Raw genomic sequence first — 21,454 nt, forward strand, 5'->3', positions numbered from 1 at the left:
TACAAACCTCATTCATGCAGAATGGTATTTTTATGTTTACAAGAAGAGATTGTTCTAAGAGGAAAGCATTAGATCTGTTCTGTGTTTGGATAAGTTTAATAAATGATCTAATATAACCTGATGTAGAGCTAGCATAACCATAGTATAGCTGGTATTCTTTGCTGCGTCACTGCCATGTGTTCTAGTGGTGCTGGGTATTAGGGGTATCCTGACACACAGGTTAAACCCAGTAATCTCACAATGGGATCATTGGGGAATACAATTCAGTCATTGTAACTACAATTTAGCCACACAGAGGATTTACTTATGGCTCCACCACTTAATCTAGAACATAAACTTAGATCCTAGTAGGGTTTTAGAGTACCAGCAGTACCAGCAGGCATGGTGTATTTAAGAATGCATCAGTTCTGCTGTCTGTATGAAAAGGTGTAATAGCTGGCAGTGCATAGTCATGTCAGACAACCCTTTCTTGCATCATTGTCCTCTTCAAGCTGGATTAGTCCTTCCCTGAAGAAAAGTCTGCTTTGGAGGCTGGTAACTCGCTCATTTATACAGCTAATTACAAAGAGGAACATGGGTGAAGGGCAGATCTTTAGGTTGGAGACCATAAAAAAAATTGTTAATCAAAATAAAATTGGATTTAATACTTTTTAAAGCCAATGAATTATTTATTTCATAGCTAAAAATCTTTCAGCAGTCAGAAGCTGCTGTAACAAGCTAGAAAAGAGGGTGGAAGCTACATTGGATAATGTCACATGTGACAGTGCATTGTGAACATTTCATAAAGGCCAATAGAAAAGATATTACTAGTGTTCATTCTAGCACCCTGCACCTGTCACAACTCATGCGGTTCCTCTTCCCTGCCTGGGGCGTTGTTCTCTGCTCTGGTGCTTCTAGCACACTTTGCCCTGTATCTCAGTTAGAAGCACCAGAGCAGAGAGCAACACCACAGTCAGGAAAGAGGAACTGCATGTATTGTGACAGGCGCAGGGTGCTAGAATGAACACTGTTTTACTGTTTACATTCAGGTCTAAGTTCAGGTGATAAGAATTGTGTCATGTGTTCCCTTTTTCAATGTTGGCTCATTTTCATATGCATGGATTATTTGTTAATGTATTTACATCATCACTGGCACTTGTACAGTATAGATGCTAAACATATTACTTTCCTGTCTTCACAGGGGCGCCAAATCCAAGCACTGCAGTTTATGCAATAAATGTGTCAGTGATTTTGATCACCACTGCAAATGGCTCAATAATTGTGTGGGAGGCAAAAACTACTGGTAAGGTCCAAGAAATTGTTATAAGGAAACGACCCATCAAATATGACCATATTATGTAGACATTTCCATGATGAGCAGCCTGGTACTCCAGTATATGTGGGGAATTAGAATAGTCATTGTGGAGGACATATCAATATACCGTTGTAACCATTTCAGTCGTTTCATTCCAGGGACAGTTTTGCTTCTCTAAACTGCAAAATCCTGTAATAAATAAATAAAAAAAGATTTGTTAATATGTAATTAGTATCCAGGGATCTATAGACTAGGCATAGTTATATGCTATGGGTCTGAACAAAATGAGTGATTTGGTCTGCCACCACTTTCACTGCTCTCTCTGTCATATATTCAGTCCTGCACATACCCTCAGGAATGCCATGCCCACTTCTCGCTATAAGAGTGACAGGAGGGATCCACATGGAGATAAAAGGATTATTATATTGGGCCTATTTATCAAACCCTCCAACCCAGGTTATGCCGTGGAAACCGCAGATTTGAAATCATTACCACTAAATATGTCGTAAAATGAATGAAAAACTGATTGAAAGAATGTATATATGTGGTATATTTCATGCATGTAAAAAGATGTGTGTGAGACATTGGGTAATGAGTGAGATGGCAGACATCAGAAATACAATAACACTTTTATTTATTTTTTCATATTTTGATGACTGCTATTTCACTCATTACCCAATGCCTCACACACACATTTTTACACGCATGAAATATACCACATATATACATTTTCAATCATTTTTTAACAACTTTATGACCTGCTATTATACGTCACACCCTCTAATTCACTTTAAATACACAGCGTTTCCCCATTACCTATATTGTTCACTTCCTATTATTTATAAGAAGTAAGGAAGCAGCTGAAAACATTAAAGGTGCGCTATTATCATTTCTATTTACATTATGATCACCACTAAATTGTGTTACTGTCCGCATCAGAGCACACTGCAATGTCACAATTATGCTATTTATCAAACTCTGAAAACACAGTTTTTGGAGCATGATTCCCGCAGATTACACCATCTTCACATGGCGTTGGCTCACTCTCTCATAATAAATAAAGCTCACAGTGCCTGAAAAGGATCCATTTACATCCCTCCAGCTCTTAGAGTGTGCATGCGTGACCAAGGCAGTGTAAAATAACGGCACTGTAAGCTTTCACCGCTGCTATTAACGGCTAAAGTACAGTTTTTAGGATTCGCTGGGACAGCTGCTTATCAGAGCACATGTCCCGGCCATGGGGAAATGATATCAGCAACAAAGAAAGTTACGTTTCAGGACATTTATCAGTTTACTTAATAGTGAACTATATCATCGGTTATAATGTCCTATGTTTTCTCCACACATGGGGCCAAATGTAATCCTTTTCTCCTTCATCCACTAGGGGACACTGGAGTTCTAGACAGTTGGGTATAGACGGTGGTAGAGTAGAGCCTGGCACTTTAAATAATTTAGAAGTGTGACTGGCTCCTCCCCCTCTATGCCCCATCAGCCCCAGTTTTTAGAATGTGCCCGAGAGAGCCGGTCACATAGGGCTGAGCTCCAGCCCACACTTAGTATTTTTATCTTTATTTTCACTTTATTTTATTTTATAGCTTTCACAAAGCATTGAGGATAGGCTGACAGAGAACTGCGTCTGTCAGCCTGCTACATGGAGGCATCAGGAGACCCGCCACCACTAAAAAAGAGTGCGTGTCGGAGTCCCAGGCACCCTGGCAGTAGCTCAGGGAGGACACGCCACAGCTTAATATAGAGGCTGTGTCCGTGCTTCCGAATGCCTAGCCGCAGCCCTGATGCCAGCAGTGGTAAGTATAATCTCCTCCCCTGACTAGCGGGGGACTAGATCTGCGGCCCCTCCGCCCCCATATAGCTGAACTACTGAGCTCAGCAAACTACCAGCCTGGGTCCTTATTTTAGAAGGTCCCCGGTTCTATGCCCGGCATAGAAAATTTTCCTTATGCCGGTTAACAAGGGGGCGGAGCCACCGCGCATAAAGTCGCGCTTCCCAGTCAAAATCTCCCTCATGAGAAGGACTGTAATAGCATCCCTGCACTCTCCATGCAGGGACACCGCTATCCTGCATCTGTGACAGCGCGGTGCCTTGCTGCAGCTGTCATTTACAGTGAGACAACTCTCTCTGCAATAGAGGCGGTCTGTTGCTGCAACCCCCCCGCGCCTGCCGCACTACCTTCTCCCCGAACTAGAGACACAATCCCGGTCAGTATACCGGAGTGAGCGGGGGCGAAGCTTATTAGGGCGCGTCACGCATTCTAGCGGCGCCATCTGTAGGCGGGCTCTCCCTCTTCTGTGCGCTTCACTGTAAAACAGCGCTGCTGCTATATAGCGATCTCCGGTTCTAGTGGAGAGCTCCTAAGCAGCGGCGTTCTCAAGGAGTTGCCGGCTTCAGGTTAGGCGGGCTGCCGAAGTTGGGCTCGCTGTAAGGAGGCATGGGGTGCGGCCCTGGTTGCGGCTCCTTACAGAGCAGCCAAAGGTAAGGACCCTAAGAGTCAACAGCTTTAGCCGGGGGGGCTCCGTTCTCGGCGATGTAGGGGCGGGGCTTAGTCCATTGCTGCACCCGGAAGTGCGCCGCTTAATTCTACACAGTCTCCCCTTGGGCTGCGCACTTCATGAGATCTCCCAGTAAGGAGAGTTTTATATCCAGCTTCCTCTTAAGGGCAGCATTGGGTACAGTATATTACCTGCATAAACGCAGTTTAGTGCAGGGCGAATGCAGTGTGGACTGTGCCTGCTAGAGCAGCGAGAGGTCTGAGCCCCTGGAGTGACTGCACCGCGGGAAGTTCAGTTATAGAGAGTGCACTCCACCTTCATGTGGTTGCGCATGCTAGGATAACTCCGCTTAGAATACGCTGTGCTGTGTAAGAAACTGTTACTACACCACCCTTAATAGGCCTGGTCAGTACTTGGAATATCTGGGCAGCTGCAGTATCTAGATAGAACCTAGTTTGGTAAATGCTGAGATAGATTATGCTGATGCATACTGAGCGCAGTGTAGCAGTCTTCCTGCTTACTGAGTTACGCAGCGACAAGGTCCATATTGAACTCGACTCATCTCGGTAGTTCCTATATGGTGGTCAGATTCCACAATGATCTTGTAGAGGGGAGAGCACCGCAAAACAGTCAGCCACAACTCTCCTAACTGCTGCCCTACGTCATTGTGAGGTTACTGTTTAGAGGATAGTTATGTCTATTTTAAAATTGTCTATCAAAATGGCTGCACTGTTTGATTAAGTATTAATCAGTACTCATATTGAAGAGCAGCACCTCTACATATCATGGGACCCGCCGCCACTATTATAGAGTGAGTGTCCGGGCCCCTGACACTAGCTCAGGGAGGAACATGCCGCAGCCTAATACAGAGCCTGTGTCCATGTCACTTGCCCTCCACATGATCTGCCGATTGATCTATGTCTGTGTCAGATGGGCCTGTATACATCAAGTATACTGCAGTAATTTTCATTGCACTAAGGTCGTCTCCTTGATTCCCACTTTAAAAAAGCGGGTTCATCTGGAGCTCAAATGGCTCACTCGAAAAGGCGAGTACTCCAGTGACAGAAGGGTCCCAGGATCGAAACCAATCTGGGTCATCACGCTGTTCAAATATCCAGGCCCATACGCCGTAGCAGATTGACGGCCACACACGACACATGAGCAGTCTCCCTGCGTGGAGGTAAGCCGCATGTATGTAGATATTTGTATTTTATGCATATGAATTTTGTCCTGGGCTCAACCAAGGTCTTTGCTCAGTTCTTGGCTCTTACTGTTGCTCATGTTAAATATGTGTGGGTACGTGGACCCTACGGCCACACCACCCTGAACACGCCCGATCTCGTCTGATCTTGGAAGCTAAGCAGGGTCAGGCCTGGTTAGTACTTGGTATATGTGTATATATATATATATATATATATATATATATATGTATGTATGTATGTATCGCTTCTTATCCTTACCATAAGGGCAGAGGAGGATCTGTTATCCGTCTTGTCTCATACCTACATATTTTAAAAGAAGCATCCTGCGATTGGAGGCTAGACTCTCCTGATGCGGTTGTTTGGTACAATAACTCCGCTTTACATGGGTGCCTGTGTATGTGTAGGTATGTGTAATGTGTGTATGTGTATATATATGTATATGTATATTAATAAAATATGTTGGGAATTGTGTAGGTGTGTCTATACTTCCACAATCATTAGGTTTACCTATAAGTCCATGGATGGGAAGCTGCCTGGGATTACCAGAAACTGTAGGCGATATCCATATATGATGTCCACACATGTATATAATGGAGCAAACTTGTGGCACTCTAAGAATGCATCAGATATGCTGTATATATGCTAATCTCCTGGGCAGGAGTCTGACAGGTAAGCTTCCTTGGTTGGTACTAACTCTTCCTTTCAAAGAGATTGCCTTCTCATGCAACTATGTTTGTCCAGGTGTGCGTGTGTATATGTATAATATATATTCACATTCCTTGTATGAATATTTCCTAATAATGGGAAAACCTGTTTTAACCCTAACTGGGGGTATCACTATAGCCTAATGCACACTATGTCTATGTACAGGTACCTTATCAGTATAGGTTCCAGTACTCAATATTATCTCAATAAAATGAGGCTATAAGTGTCCCTAGGTTCTCTTCCTATCAGTACATAGAGAATCCAGATTCTATTCCATCCTCAGGACCTAATTGTTTAAATGACAACAGACTGCAGTTACTGCTCCTGTCCCTGAAGGCCTACGGCCACCCGCCGAAAAGGCAGGGTCAGGCCTGGCTTGATTAGATTGGTGAGTATCAGGTAAATCCTTGGCCCTGGGGTTCACTTTTGAATCCCTCTCGTTGTGAACACTATAACTTTCAAGGGTCACTGGTGGGGATCCATCATCAAATATTTAATATTCTGTGTGTATCTTGACCTGTTGAAGGTCTTACTTAAATCCGCCTGTTAACTGATACGCACTTCACCATTATAAGTGATAATGTACTGATACACTAGCAGACTGTATTTGGAGTATATGTATAAACTCTAGATGTATACTCATCCCTACTGTTACATGCTATAGAGTCCTGTTGTACAACCTTCTTGTCTCCTAACAATTTGCTAGTTTTCTACAGTATTTTCCCAGACAACATCGCCAGACTGAAGTCTGTGCTGTAGAGCATTGGTTCTTAGCCCACTGAACTACTCTCTATACCTGACGTGACGGGTTGCTGTGAGATGGAAAAGGTTAGTGACCTACATCTCGTCTAGAGGGCTTCTGGTTGCTCACAGGTAAGCGGTACCTCACTAATGCCTCGGCAGATGCTCCTATTTCATGCAACCTGACATTACAAGTCTCCCTTCCGCACCCTAGCTGCCGTCCTAGCAGCCATCCGCTCTCGTAATCAGTTGGCTCTACTACACCTTAGAGCTTTCCTGGCGTGTGGGTGCATAGTTCCAACATTGAGAGTGCTCGCTTCTGCAGCACATATACTAAAAATTGAAACGCAAGGATGACACGCAAATTCGTGAAGCATTCCATATTTAATTATCACTTCTACTAGACTCTGTTGGGGTGATAAAGGACTGTAGCGCATCTATGGGCTATGGCACATCTTTACATTAAAGTGTGATAGTCATTATGTTCTGCGCAGGGAGCCTGATTCCTGTTCAGTATCTGTGGATATTTTCATCACACTGACAGGTTCCTGATGTGTACCTTTATGGTTGTCCTAGCCTTGTTGTACGGGATGCTTCCCTATATTGGTAGCTCTCCTTGGGTGGCTGTTGCATCCGTGCTCTTTAACTGCCAGGGTATCCGAGTTGTTTTCATACTATGTTCGGACCAGCAGTTTGTACTGACTACGCACTTCCATCATGATGGACATGTCTGTTGTTTGGGGTTGTTGCTATGGTTTTCTTTTTAGGCCGGCACAGGGTGTGTGCCGTAAAGTCCCCATATGGGGCGCCCAATACACGAGTTTGAGACCCGCCCCAAGCGGTAGTGACACACTGCCAGTAGTCTGCTATGGGGAATTATAGCTGCAGGGTTTCAGTTGCTGTTTGATCCCTCTGTTTCAGAGTGGTTGTACTGCGGTCTGACCCTCTGAAAGGAATTGTGTTTTCAATACTTTCACAGCCGCCTCAGCATCATACCCAGCGGGATCTCCATTGTTGAGAACCTCTATGGTTTAACCCTTCCGCTGGTTGTCAACCTGGTAGTACTTGGGCCTCGGCGATTGTTCGGTCTTGACTTTTGCCTCGTTGTATACTCCTTATTAGGAGTCTGTGGACAGGATCAGCTCTGTATCTGTAGATTGGTATTATATACGTATATCTATATGAATTCTGTCCAGCAGTGCTGGGTTGCTGCTGTCTGCGAATTATACAGCTTCCTATGTTCGACTCTAGTTTGGCCTGGGTCTGTTTTCAGCTGAGCTTACATTAGCCGTTATTGCGTTCGAATTACGCTGTAAGTTGTGGAATTCTTTCGCTGTTTAGCAGGGAGTTCTGCTTGTCTCCTCTGCGACACTTGATCCTCAGCTCTTGCCTTTCCATTGGGCTTACAGTTCTTGGCGCTCCTGGTTTTCGGGTTTGCCAAAGGGTTGGCGAGTTCTCCGCGCTTCCTACCCGGGAGGTTGGCTTTGGGACGTCCCCACTGTCTTGAACTCCAGTGTCCCCTAGTGGATGAAGGAGAAATCAGGATTTTGGTACTTACCGATAAATCCCTTTCTCCGATTCCACAGGGGACACTGGACGCCCGCCCAGCGCTGCGTACCTGCTGTGTTGTTTGGTTCGTTATATGGTTGTGTGACTGCATGTGTTCCCTGCAGTGAGTTCCTATGTTCTCCTTCAGTCGGTATTGTTCCGTTCTGTGGTCCTCTCCTTCTCATTTTCCTATTGTCCTCCGTCTCCTCTCGGGCTCAGTTCTTAAACTGGGGCTGATGGGGCATAGAGGGGGAGGAGCCAGTCACACTTCTAAATTATTTAAAGTGCTAGGCTCTACTCTACCACCGTCTATACCCCACTGTCTTGAACTCCAGTGTCTCCTGTGGAATCGGAGAAAGGGATTTATCAGTAAGTACCAAAATCCTGATTTCTCTCACTTTTTAAACTCACTGTTGCTTTGTCCGAGAACAAAGCAACAGAGCAAATTTGCATGTTTTTCAGACTATAAAAACTCCCACGATTTAAACTCTCATCCAGATGTTCTCCCATTTTGAAGATAAAACTCGACCAATGTGACAATTTACTGCTAAACTCTCACATTTTCTAAACTCTCACCCTATTACATTAGGCCCATGGTCCTTGGCATTAGTCTTGCCGTGTTCATTTGTGTGTGTGTAGCCTTAAAAATCGGTGAATACTCCTTTGAATTTTGTAAGGAATATTGCATTAGTTGAATATTGCTGCCCCCTTATACATTATTACATATAAAGGACTTGCTGACATTGGGGCTGCTTCAGTACTGGACGGAATAGCAAAGCTGCACGCAAGCAGCCACGCCCCCGTATCCGGGAACGACGGCCAACCCCGTATCCGCCCCTTAAATGTCAATCAGGCAGAGGCATGGAACCGGCTGCGTGCGATCACGGAGGACCTGTTCTGCACACGTGCAGGTTCCCGATAATTGGGAATCTGCATTCAGCATTGCACGCTGTTTTAGCCCCATTGCACAGACAATTAGAACAATCTACACTGATAACATTGTTTAGCGATGGAAGACCTCTTATAAACAATAAACCTACTGTCATGTGTTTCACATTTTAAGTCCAAGGTTTAAAGATTGTAAATGTTCTCCTACGTTTTACATTTTCTAGGCTGTTTTTCAACTGTCTAATATCTGCATTCCTGGGCACCCTTTTGCTGAGTACAATTTCATCATACGTGTTCGCTGCATACTTCATAGATCCAGTAATGTTAAGGACAGACCAACATTTCACAGGTAATTTTTCATATCCTGCAATATTTCTTTGTATGGAGCGTTTTTCATTTTTTGCATAATACCAAAGATGATTGACTTAAGGAGAATGTCAAATCAATATTAAACATGTGAATAGCTCAATTACTCTGTATTACAGCGATACATAATGTACTAGAAGAGACTGAACGGTCTATGCGTCACTGAATATGTCCCTCATATTTTTTGCAAGTAATGTCAGCTTGGCATAGTTTATTTATTGGTTAGCATTACTGCCTCAAAAGTCATGAGTACAATTTCTGACCAAGGCACTATATGTGTGGAGTTTGCATGTCCTCTCTGTTCTTGCGTGCAGTTTCTCCTGGGTTCTCCATGTTCCTTCCACAATCCAAAAACACACTGGTAACTTAATCCTAGTGTGTATGTGTATCCATGGGACTGGGAAAATAGATTGTAAGCTCCACTGGGACAATGACTGATGCAAATGACTTTTCTTTAAAGTACTGCTTAATATAAGTTCCCTATACAAATACAGGTTGAGTCTCCCATATCCAAAATGCTTGGGACCAGGGGTATTTTGTATATCGGAATATATCGGAATATTCCGTATTTTGGAATAATTGCATACCATAATGAGATATCTTGAGAATGGGACCCAAACCTACACACAGAATGCATTTATGTTCTATATACCCCTTATCCACACAGCCTGCAGGTCATTTTATACAATATTTTTAATAATTTTTACCATCAAAAAATTTTTGTGTGCATGCATGAAATTCATTTGTTTCATATACACATTATATACACAGCCTGAAGGTTATTGTATACTGTATTTTAATAATTTTGTGCCTTAAACAAAGTTTGTGTACATTGAACCATCAGAAAGCAAAGGTTTCACTTTCTCAGTCATGCTAAAAATATTCCGTATTTCGGAATATTTGGATATGGGAGACTCGACCTGTAAATGGTTTTTATCTGAAAAAAAAATTAGAGTTTTTATACTTATTTAACTATATTATGGTAATATAAAGGACATTTACCATTCAATTTCCAAGCCCCCTCTCTAGAGGAATGACATCTGTAAACTTGGCTGCCTTAAGGTGCATAAACACGTAACGATTTTGTAACCGACGATTTTCTGTCAGATTACTGTCAGATTTTCCCTTGAAAAAGTGAACGATTTTTTGAAGTGTAATGAACGATTTTTACAATGATGAACGGCAAATGTTCCTTCCCTTAATGAAAATCGTTATGTTGGACAGTCTGAAATGGACGATAAACTACAAAAGGGAGCGTGCTTGAACGATTATAGTTCATCGCTATAACTCAGAAACTTGAACGATTTTTTGATAGATTGAACGATAACGACGTTCTTAACGACAAATCGTTCAAAAAATCGTTACGCGTGTATGCACCTTTACTGATGAAATTGCAGAATTACGTTGACCAGGAGTGGTACCATGTGACCATACATATTTTTACTGTTATTTTTATTAAAAATTGTGCCAGAATCAAGCTGTGGGTGACAATCTATTCAATATGATCTTGAGCTGATGGCCTGATTCAGACCCAATGGTTTATGTACATCTCTCCGATGGCAGGGGGACTGTGCATTCGCATGACCCATTCTGCACATGTTCAGAACAGGTCTTGCGAGATTGCCCCACAGTGCCCCCTAAGCGGGCAGCAAAGCTGACCGACTTACAAAACATAGGCGTGCCGAGGCCAGGTCTTGCATCTCCTGGCGCAGATTTCTTGGCCCTGACTGAGCAGTTCCGGCGGTCATTTCAGTAAGCTAACGTCTAACAATCTTATATTGCAGTAGTTCTCAAACTCGGTCCTCAGGACCCCACACAGGTCATGTTTTCCAGATCACCTAGCAGATGCACAGATGTATTTATTATTCACTGACACATTTTAAGAGTTCCACAGGTGGAGCTAATTATTTAACTTGTTAATGTGTGAGGAGGCCTGGAAAACATGCGCTGTTTGAGTTCCACGCTCTGTGGGGTATATTTACTAAATTGCTGGTTTTTAGAAGTAGAGATGTTTCCTATAACAACCAATCAGATTCTACTTATTTATTTAGCACCTTCTAGAATCTGATTGGTTGCTGTGGGCAACATCTCCACTCTAAATACCTGCACATTAGTAAATATACCCCTGTACGTCCAAAATTATAATGTGTATGAAGCAATCATTCATTCTTAGACTTACGATCATTTATATTCAGCTAGTATTTAAAATGATTGGATTGAAGTGGGTGTGTCACAATTGTATATTGATGTACAGAAATACAGTAATTTGTTAAAAAAATAAAAATCATTGAAGAAAGTGTAGCCAGCATTCAATACAAAATTGATGGCCCATTTTACAGATGAGCTGGGTCCATGCCAACCAATCAGCTGTGAACTTTTATAAGACCAGTAAATAAACAAATAAATCAATCATTTTATTGGTTGCTTTATGTTGATGAATACATTTCACGAATGGATGAGATTGGTCTCACTGTTTCCTCAGCACCAGTATTTGTAAAACTGCGCTTATATATGTATACAGTCATAAATTATTGTAGCAAGTTGGGATACTTATTTGTTTAATTTGTTTTCCAGTGTTCAAGAACCTTTCGGATGTGTGGTTTGCATTTCTCCCAGCTGCACCAGTGGAAACTCAGGCATCTGTGATATTGGGTCTAGCAGCACTGGTTTCAGTGATGGGTCTCATTACTATACTGCTTATAGGACAACTGTTCTGCTTTCACATCTACCTCTGTACGTAACATAAAAAGGTTCAAAACAAAACTCCTTTCCCACTGCTAGAAGTTTAAAATACCGAAATAGGCTGAATGTCCCATCTTAGTATGCAAATAGGTGCTGCAGGTCAGTGTTTGAGGTTAGGGACCCTTTATTGAAGTGAATGTAAAATACATGATTTGGATAAAGTGATTTGTGTAGGAAACCATGAATGTCATTTGTGAACAGTAAGTGTGCAAAACCATCACGCCTTGTTTAGAGCAGTGCTTGGATTTGCAAATGTTTCTGTCACCTTGTGGGAGGAACTGTTCAAGTCAAGACCATTCCTTGCTTATGTGCGCAATAGGGGAGTGATACCGATTCGGGCACAAGTGGAAAAGTGGCTACTGAACATGCGCCGGATCAGGCACTAACTGTTGGAGTCCACTACTGCTACGGATCGATCTGTCTGTTGACGGACCACAGCTTCTGTGAAATGGGTATTTCCGGGTGGTCACTGGGCAGCAACCATGCAATCACAAGGAACAGCCCCTTCTTGTGAGTGGTTGGGTACGGGATGCCAGCATCCCGACCGGGTTAAAACACAGCCGTAAGTAACCTAACCCAAACCTACCCCCTAAACCTTACCCTCCCTTCCCGAACCCAGAACCTAACCTCCCCCCCCCCCCCCCCCCTAGCCTAACCCACCCCTCTAGTGCCAAACCCTAACCCGCCACCTAGCCCCACTACTTACCGTTGAGATGCCGGAGCCGGGATTCTGACTGGTGTCGGGATGCATGTGTGTTTGGGAAAGACATAGGACGTCTGTGTCTGACAGATATTTTAAACCTAGCATGAGGCTGGTGCAAGTCCAGATTACTAACGATGACGACTGCGCTTACGGATGGGAACCCGATGGGTGGGACAAGCTTCAGCTTTCAGTCGCACAGATTTTCTGCACACTTTTGCGGTACTTCCATTAGCATATTAAAGCAAATAAGATGCCATGGGTGTAGGGAAAAGTGATCACACATGCGCCCACACCGAGAATCACATGCTTAATTAACAGTTAGTAATATGTATGTTGTGCCCATTCCTCCCAGTGTGGAACAAGCTCAGCACCTATGAATACATTATGCGTCAGCGGCAGAAGCAAGAAATGAAATCAAACAGCCGACACCTGGAAGAGGGGGAGACACCACCCATGGGCAGGACCCAGGTACAGAACCATTGTGTACTCAACTTGAAATGACTTTACTGTACAGTCTTCCAAGTCTAAAGAACATGCCATAATGACAAAACAAGAATGACTTCTCTTTTAGATGTTTTTTCTTTAGAATACAGAATATATTGTCATTTCTCATTATTATCTCTTATGTGCAGCTTCAGTAACATTGTTATCACTCTGCTTTGGTCCCCAGCAGGAGAGTTATGGCGGAAGCCTCATCTACACTAATCCAGATGTCCTAATTGAGGGTCCTTCATCCGAATCACTGAACACAAAGTGGGTAAAAAACAAACAAAGTTTTGAGCACAACAAATATCAGCTTTTTGTTTTCATAAGTGTATAAATGAATGTGCAGTGTGTGACGTGATGGTGGATCCACTAAGTGGTGCTTACTGGTTCCGCTGCCTAGCCCTGCAACCTTTTAGTTCTACCCAAAAATAGAACCAAATGTAAACAAATAGAATGTTTGGAGTAGGACTCTGGTGCATGAACCATGTAATTCAAATCAAATCACACAATAGGAAAATAGAGGACAAAAAACGTGTACAGTGAAATAGTACTTTCCCTTATTGTGCTTCTGCTTGTAATTCCCCCTCCAATATCCTCACGATGGAGAATTTTCAATCTATGTAAAAAAATTAAAAAGACTATGTCGCCGCACTAGCGTGATATGGTTTATACAATTTATTCTCAACAATATGAAACACACATATATCAAATAAAATCCAAATGACAAAAACATTATATATATTGGGCATACTTGCCTGCTTTTGAAAATTAGTTTCAGGGAGATTATAGTCGGTGGTAGTATGTGCCATCGAGGGAGTGTGCCAAGCTCCACCCAAGGGGCGTGTCTAGCTTTACCCATGGGCGTATCTATTGCTACTCAGGGGGTAGTGTGCTGGCAACAATGGAAGATACTGCGGAATGCAGGTCTTGGGGGTTGTGGGTAAAGGTGCGTACACACTGGGCGATATTTTGGACGACGGAACGATAACAATATTGTTATCGTTCAGTCGTCCCAAATATCGTTCAGTTTCTGCCCCAAAACCATGAACGATAACTACCAATGCACGCTTCCGCTGGTCGTTTGTCTTTATCGTTCATCGCCTGAATATGCAGGCCAAACTGACGATATTGTCAGGTTGTTGCATGTTCAGCAATGAGGGAGGGAGCCCGGCACTGAACGATATTGTTCATAATATCGTTCAGTGTTTGTGCTCAGTGTCGTTAACGACACTGAGCACACCCCTGCCGGGGACACACTAAACGATGTCGCTCATGGAGTGAATCGTCTAGTGTGTACGCACCTTTAGAGTCACTGCTGTCCAGTTGCTGTGTGTGGGCTGATGTCTCACTGCTGTTGCAGCGGTGCAGGATGTGTCATATATTATTGTACAGTGTTCTCACCTCTATATATAATAATAATACCACATAAAGTGTTTGCTGGGAGCTGTGTTATTACCCCTCATATAACACTATAATCCCCTCTCCTCTATATAATAATACCCCATTTCAGTGTGTGCTGGGAGCGTTCTCTCCCTTCATATATCACTATATAGTCCCCTATATTGTAAATAATAAAAATAATACCCCATGCCAGTGTGTTCTGGGAGTTGATGATTAATACTGACTCCCTAACTATACCATCCCAGGCCAATGTGCAGTCTCCACAGTATGTCACTCACCAGTTTCTCATGACTCCAGATCTCACTGCTCCGACAATCATAGCGTGGCTGCCATAGAGGAGGAAGCAGGTCCCGCTGCATTGTGGACAGGAGCCATCAGAGAGGAAAGGTAACCGCACTGTGGCCATACAGGCTGCACTGCCGACCACTTGCCCATCTATCACTTGTGGTCACACATACAGCCAGCTGCACTGGGATCGGGCTCCGGGGAACGCACTGTAACAGTGCGAATGTGTGCTAGTGTGATACCCCTAAGTTTGGGGGTCTCTTTAGTTACTTATTAGGGCCCCTTGCCTCACCAAATAGTACACAGGTTATGGATGGAAATATATATATCTGGCAGAGATATACCAACATCAGTTCCACCCCTCATAGCCCCAGTTTTTTTTTTATTTTTTTATTTCAGTGTAAAGGCAGCCCTAGAGGACCTTATAGGCAGGCTGTGCTGAACACTGACTGACCCCTGCTCTCCCTGGTGCTACAGAGCATGTGCAGCCCAGGGGAGATCTTGTCCTTGACCAGCAACCCATCTAGCCCGGGAAAGACTGCCCTCTCCCTTTGGTAGCCTGTGTGGTAACCCCTGGGGCATTCTGTCACCGAGGCCCCTGGTCCACTCAGGAGAGCCGGACCCGACCCTGTATGCAGGCGAAAGAGGGAACTGCAGTATAAGAAGCTGCACCCCGGGGAAGGGGGCCAGCGGAGAATTGATCGCTGGACAGAGGTGGGGGGTGAATGCTGGACTTGCCACCCCATAGTAGAGAGATGAGCTTAACACCGGAGGGACACTAACCTGCCCCACTGCGGACCACGGGGAGGCGGACCTAAAACACTGCGTGTCGCAGCCGGAGTTCCCCTCCTCTGTTATCAGGAGCTGGGACACTGACACCTTCTGCATTGTCTCATATGCCAGCCTGCCGGAGACCAGAAGAGAAGCCCTGTCAACTGGACCCTGCTGAGGCTCATCTTCCGTCGCCAGGAAATGCTGGGAGAGCAGAAGGACCCGGAGGAAGACCCCATCGGCTGCCCAGAGGAGTGCCTGCGGACCATAAGACTTCCACTAAGGAGCCTGCTGCCAGGATCGGCCACCGTCGCAAAAGACTTCACACTGCTGCAGACCAGAGGGACACCTGTAAAGAGGAAGACCCCGCCAAGGAGACCGGAGAGAAAAAGGGCCAGCCCCTGAAGAGGGCCACTGGGAGGAAGATGCTTTTGGGATCTCCGTACGTGAAGGGAGAAGAGGTCAGAACTTCCGCATCCGCTGCTGTTGCGACTGAAGTCGCCGCCAGAGGCATAGTCTAAACAACGTTGCTAGATGGCCACCGCTACCCATAACCCCGCGGTGGCCGGTCTTCACGTCACGCGTCCCCGCCCCCCAGCATCTCCAGACTCGCGCATGCACTGTTCATATTTTAAGGGGGGTCAGAGGAAAACCGGGAGTAGCGTTAAGGTTTGCTGGGCAGCGGGAGCCTGAGTTAGAAAGCGGGAGGTTCCCGCTAAAAGCGGGAGAGTACGCATCTATGATCTTGGGGCATCCTGCTATGTGTACGGGTGGTCAGCCGACTGCCCGTACACTTGCAGCAGAGGCCGCGAGGAGGAAGGCGGGACATGCCCCCCGGCCAGCAGGACCGCAACAGAATGACAGTTGATGGTTGTTCAGTGTGTAAAACAACCATCATCTGCAGATATAGCAATTACAGTGCATCTGGAAAGTATTCACAACGCTTCACTTTTTCCAGATTTTGTTATGTTACAGCCTTATTCCAAAATAGAATAAAGTCATTTTTGTCCTCAAAATTCTACACACAATACCCCATAATGACAACGTGTAAAAAGTTTTTTTTGAGATTTTTGCAATTTAAAAAAAAAAACAACAACTAAAGGTGCATACACACACAACGATTTTTTGAATGATTATCGTTAAACGATATCGTTTAACGATAATCGTTTGAAAAAATCGTTCACTTTCTGAGTGAAACGATGAATGATTATTGTTCATGCGCGTTCACGTTTGTAGTTTGTAGTTCAGTCAGACTTGTCAACTCAACGATTTTCATAAAGTTAATATGCAAAAATCGTTTGTAGTTCATAAAAATCGTTCATTACATTTAAATGAACATAGTAAGTGAACAACTTTAGTAAACAATTTTAGTTCATTTTCTCAAGGTAGAAAATCGTTTACTAAAATCGTTCATTAACTCAATCGTGTGTGTAATGCAGCTTTAGAAATCACATGTGCATAAGTATTCACAACCTTTTCTCAATACTTTGTTGATGAACCTTTGGCAGCAATTAGAGCCTCAAGTCTTTTTGAATATGATGCCACAAGCTTGGCACACCTATCTTTAGGCAGTTTCGCCTATTCCTCTTTGCAGGACCTCTCAAGCTCCATCAGGTTGGATGGGAAGCGTCGGTGCACAGCCATTTTGAGATCTCTCCAGAGATGTTCAATTGGATTCAAGTCTGGGCTCTGGCTGGGCCACTCAAGGACATTCACAGAGTTGTCCTGAAGCCACTCCTTTGATATCTTGGCTGTGTGCTTAGGGTCGTTGTCCTGCTGGAAAATGAACCATTGCCCCAGTCTGAGGTCAAGAGCGCTCTGGAGCAGGTTTTCATCCAGGATGTCTCTGTACATTGCTGCATTCATCTTTCCCTCTATCCTGATTAGTCTTTCTTTATAAAGGAAAAGGGGGAATAAATACCTGCACTCTATCATATAATACAAAACCCCTATATGGTCTTGACATAATATCTATTCGTAGTCATAGGGGTGCAGCCCTAATCAACTGTGTTGAATCATTTATTGGAAAGAAGAAAAAGGAGTTGATGGTAATGGGCGCACAAGTCAAATATATTACAAGATAAAATTTTACTTTTAATGGTTATTACCTTAAAGCAGATATCCCCAATAAGTGAAAATATACAGTGAAATATGAAGTAAAAAAATTGATATAAAAACAAAACACACATGTAAATAAAAGAAAGGCAGGTCCACTGATGTGTTGTTGTGCAGTATTGACTAATATCAAAACATATATTGTGTTGGGAGGAATCCCTACACACAATGGAAAGCTATTATCAATTAATACCTCACCACTATGGATGCTATAATAGGTATGCAACAAAACAAATTTTCATTAACTATGGACTATTGTTGTGATAGTGTAAGACCATAGCTATGTATTGTTAGGTTTATAAGGTAAGTATAACATCCACTGTAATAGGTGTGCCACAAAGAGGGATTGCTTGTATTACTATTGTCTAAGCACCACTTCAAATTTGTAGTGGTAATTACCGCTTACACCTCTTGGTAAATGCCAATATTTTAGGGTATTGTATCTCACATCATAAAGGTATCTCTTATTGTACAATTACTATAATCGTTCAATTGAAATGATACCTATATTTTTGTATTAAAGTAGTTGTTTCCCATACATCAGCAGTTCACTGCTGTTAATTATTATGTTACATCCAAACGGAAAAACATCGACATATTAATATACTGTCTTATTAGCTATTGTTATGGGCTGGTTGTGATCCAGTCCACAATGATATAGATCGTTTACTGGTATTGATTGTGTTTAAATTTAAGAAAAGTGGCTTCCGCCTGGCCACTCTACCATACAGGCCTGATTGGTTGTTTGCTGCAGAGATGGTTGTCTTTCTGGAAGGTTCTCTTCTCTCCACAGAGGAATGCTGTAACTCTGACAGAGTGACCATCGGGTTCTTGGTCACCTCCCTGACTTAGGGCCCTTCTCCCTCGATCGCTCAGTTTAGATGGCCGGCCAACTCTAGGAAGAGTCCTGGTGGTTCCGAACTTCTGCCATTTACAGATGATGGAGGCCACTGTGCTCATTGGGACCTTCAAAGCAGCAGATATTTTTTCTGTACCCTTCCCCACTTTTGTGCCTCGAGACAATCCTGTCTCTGAGGTCTACAGACAATTCCTTGGACTTCATGCTTGGTTTGTGCTCTGACATGCACTGTCAAGTGGGACCTTCTATAGACAGGTGTATGCCTTTCAAAATCATGTCCAATCAACTGAATTTACCACAGGTGGACTCCAATAAAGTTGTAGGAACATCTCAAGGATGATCAGTGGAAACAGGATGTATCTGAGCTCAATTTTGAGCTTCATGCCAAAGGCCGTGAATACGTATGTACATATGATTTCTTAGTGTTGTTTTTTTTTTTTTTTTATTAAATTTGCAAAAATCTCAATAAACTTTTACATGTCGTCATTATGGGGTATTGTGTGTAGAATTTTGAGGACAAAAATTAATTTATTCCATTTTGGAATAAGACTGTAACATAACACAATGTAGAAAAAATTAAGCATTGTGATTACTTTCTGTTTGCACTGTATAACACTCAAAATAAGCAGCAACCAAATTTTATGTGCCCTTGTGGGGAGTACGGAGTAGATGAAAGAATAAGTAAAGAGGAGCGCATGAGGGAAAAGGGCCCTGCTCATGAGAGCTTACAGATTTGCCCACATACATTTATCCTCCGTGCGCTACAAGTCGTGTTACACATGACGCGTGAGCGCCTTGTGACTCGGTAGCACAGAGCGTCTTTTCATGTAACTTTTTCCCTTCAAATATGTCTTATTCGCACAGTGACGTGAATACGCAAAATGCTACGTTATAGTGTCAGTGGCTGTAACACTGTAACGTAGCGTTTTGCATACAGATACACCCGCAGTTGCACACAGAGTATAGGCATGCCGCATATAATTTTAATCGGCATAAGCTGCCTGTGCACCATATTCACATCACTGATCAAATAAGATTCATTTGAAGGGAAAATGTCGCACAAAAAGATGATCGGTGCTACCAAGTCACGCCACAGCATAGCGTAACTAAAAGGGCTGTTTAATGCGCAAGGAGACTAGATGTATGTGGTCACATCTGTACATTCTAAAGGCGTGGGGCAGACAAACAGGCGTGACACAGATGGCGGTAGGCATAGAGGAAGGAGCATGTAGTAGCGGAATAAAAATTAAACTACAAGTTGGTTTATGTAAAAGAGCCACTGTATAAATAACATTAATATAAATGTAAAGGTGTCTGATACTTGTCAAAATGTAATTCTCATTATTATTATTTTTTCAAAATGTTTTTATTTGAGTTTACAATATAATGAATATAACAAATTGTATAGTCATACAGAACAATATCAAAATGGGAGGTAACAGTAGTTACATTACTAACATCATCATATAAACAATTACAATAATTAGGGATATACCCCACATAAGACACATATTACAAATCATGTAACATATATTAGCTATACTAATTTCATAATAAGAGAAAGGGGAAAGAAAGAAAAGAGAGGAGGGGAGGAAAGAAAGAAAGAAAGAAAAGAAAATAATAATAATCGCCTGTAGTCGAATACCATCTACAACTGGAACCATTGGTTTAGCCCAGTTGGATAGGAGGGCCAGATAGAAATACTCTAGTTTAATACCATAATGTACAACAGAAACAATTATGAATTTGTTGTTTGATTGAGACGCTTAAAGTATCAATAAAAGATTCCCATATAGAAACCTTTTTTTTCAAATCATTGTTCTTTATGTAAGGACATCTCCGCACAGTCCATCTTGAACACCTGAAAAAGCTTTTCCCTAAACGTGTATAGAGGGAGGGGAAGGTTGTATCCATTGTTGCAATATACATATATTTAACATGTATTTATATAGCACCAACATGCTCCACAGTGCACTTAAGATAGTTTATAATTCCATTGCCCCACCTGTAAAGGTTAGAAGGGTAGTGGCGCTTTTCATCCTATCTTAGTATGTAGTGTCAGACATAGCCAAAGTCTAAAGGTAAAGGGCCTGGTATAGAGATGACTGTATGCCTGTTAGCACATCCTATATTACGTGTTTTTTCATTGCACATGCTCCAGGACCATGAGTAGTCAATTACAGGCAATGCAGAGTTGTACACATTTCATTTGCTTCTCCACTTGTGACTGAAGGGGTGTATCGGGTCATTCTCAGATAGGTAAACGGAATTGCGAACTATGCAGAGATGGCCCAGACGGATTTGCATCAAATATAGGCTGGTGCGAGTGCCCCCTAATGATGATGACGACTGACAAACTCAGTGTACTTATAGGGGGCGAGTGCACCACAAAGACTGGTACAACTTCACACCAGTGATTTGTATGCATTTAATTCCACACATGCAATGCAGGAAAAATGATGGCAAATTTGCGTTCAACTGTGCAGAAGGCCCAGACTGTATGCTGTTATTTCATTTTGCTTTGAATTATTGATGTTGTGTTGTAATTTAAATTCTGTGTCATGATATGAACCTGCTGAACAGTGTCGTCTTGAATCCGGAGTGCAGCCTGTAACAGGAAGCTCATAGGCACACGCAGGGGGGGGGGGGGGTCCGGTTGCCTGGAAACCCCCCTCCCCAGCCCATAACCACAATAGAAATTGTAAAATAATAGAATTTTACTGCATGTTCTTCTCAGAATCACAAATGAAATAAATAGCACCCCCTGTTGATCTTTTAATATGTGTCAGCCAGTATTAAATACACCTGTGCACCAACTAGGAGATCTGGAAAACATGCAG

General features: G+C 43.0%; 1 protein-coding gene across 4 annotated transcripts in view; it reads left to right on the forward strand.

Annotated features, from left to right (window-relative positions):
* The window catches only part of ZDHHC1 (zDHHC palmitoyltransferase 1), a 44,451-nt gene that overhangs the window by 13,202 nt on the left and 9,795 nt on the right, over window positions 1–21,454 (forward strand). For 3 of the 4 annotated variants that reach the window (XM_088471853.1, XM_088471855.1, XM_088471854.1), the window contains exons 5-9: window positions 1,181–1,282; window positions 9,111–9,235; window positions 11,827–11,985; window positions 13,050–13,165; window positions 13,368–13,450. In XM_088471853.1, coding sequence (XP_088327979.1) covers window positions 1,181–1,282; window positions 9,111–9,235; window positions 11,827–11,985; window positions 13,050–13,165; window positions 13,368–13,450 — 585 coding nt within the window. The remainder of the gene's footprint in view (window positions 1–1,180; window positions 1,283–9,110; window positions 9,236–11,826; window positions 11,986–13,049; window positions 13,166–13,367; window positions 13,451–21,454) is intronic. The other variant, XM_088471857.1, reaches the window with a different exon arrangement.

Source organism: Taudactylus pleione, unplaced genomic scaffold (assembly GCF_031769625.1).
Source record: "Taudactylus pleione unplaced genomic scaffold, aTauple2 ptg000117l, whole genome shotgun sequence".
Classification (NCBI taxonomy): domain Eukaryota; kingdom Metazoa; phylum Chordata; class Amphibia; order Anura; family Myobatrachidae; genus Taudactylus; species Taudactylus pleione.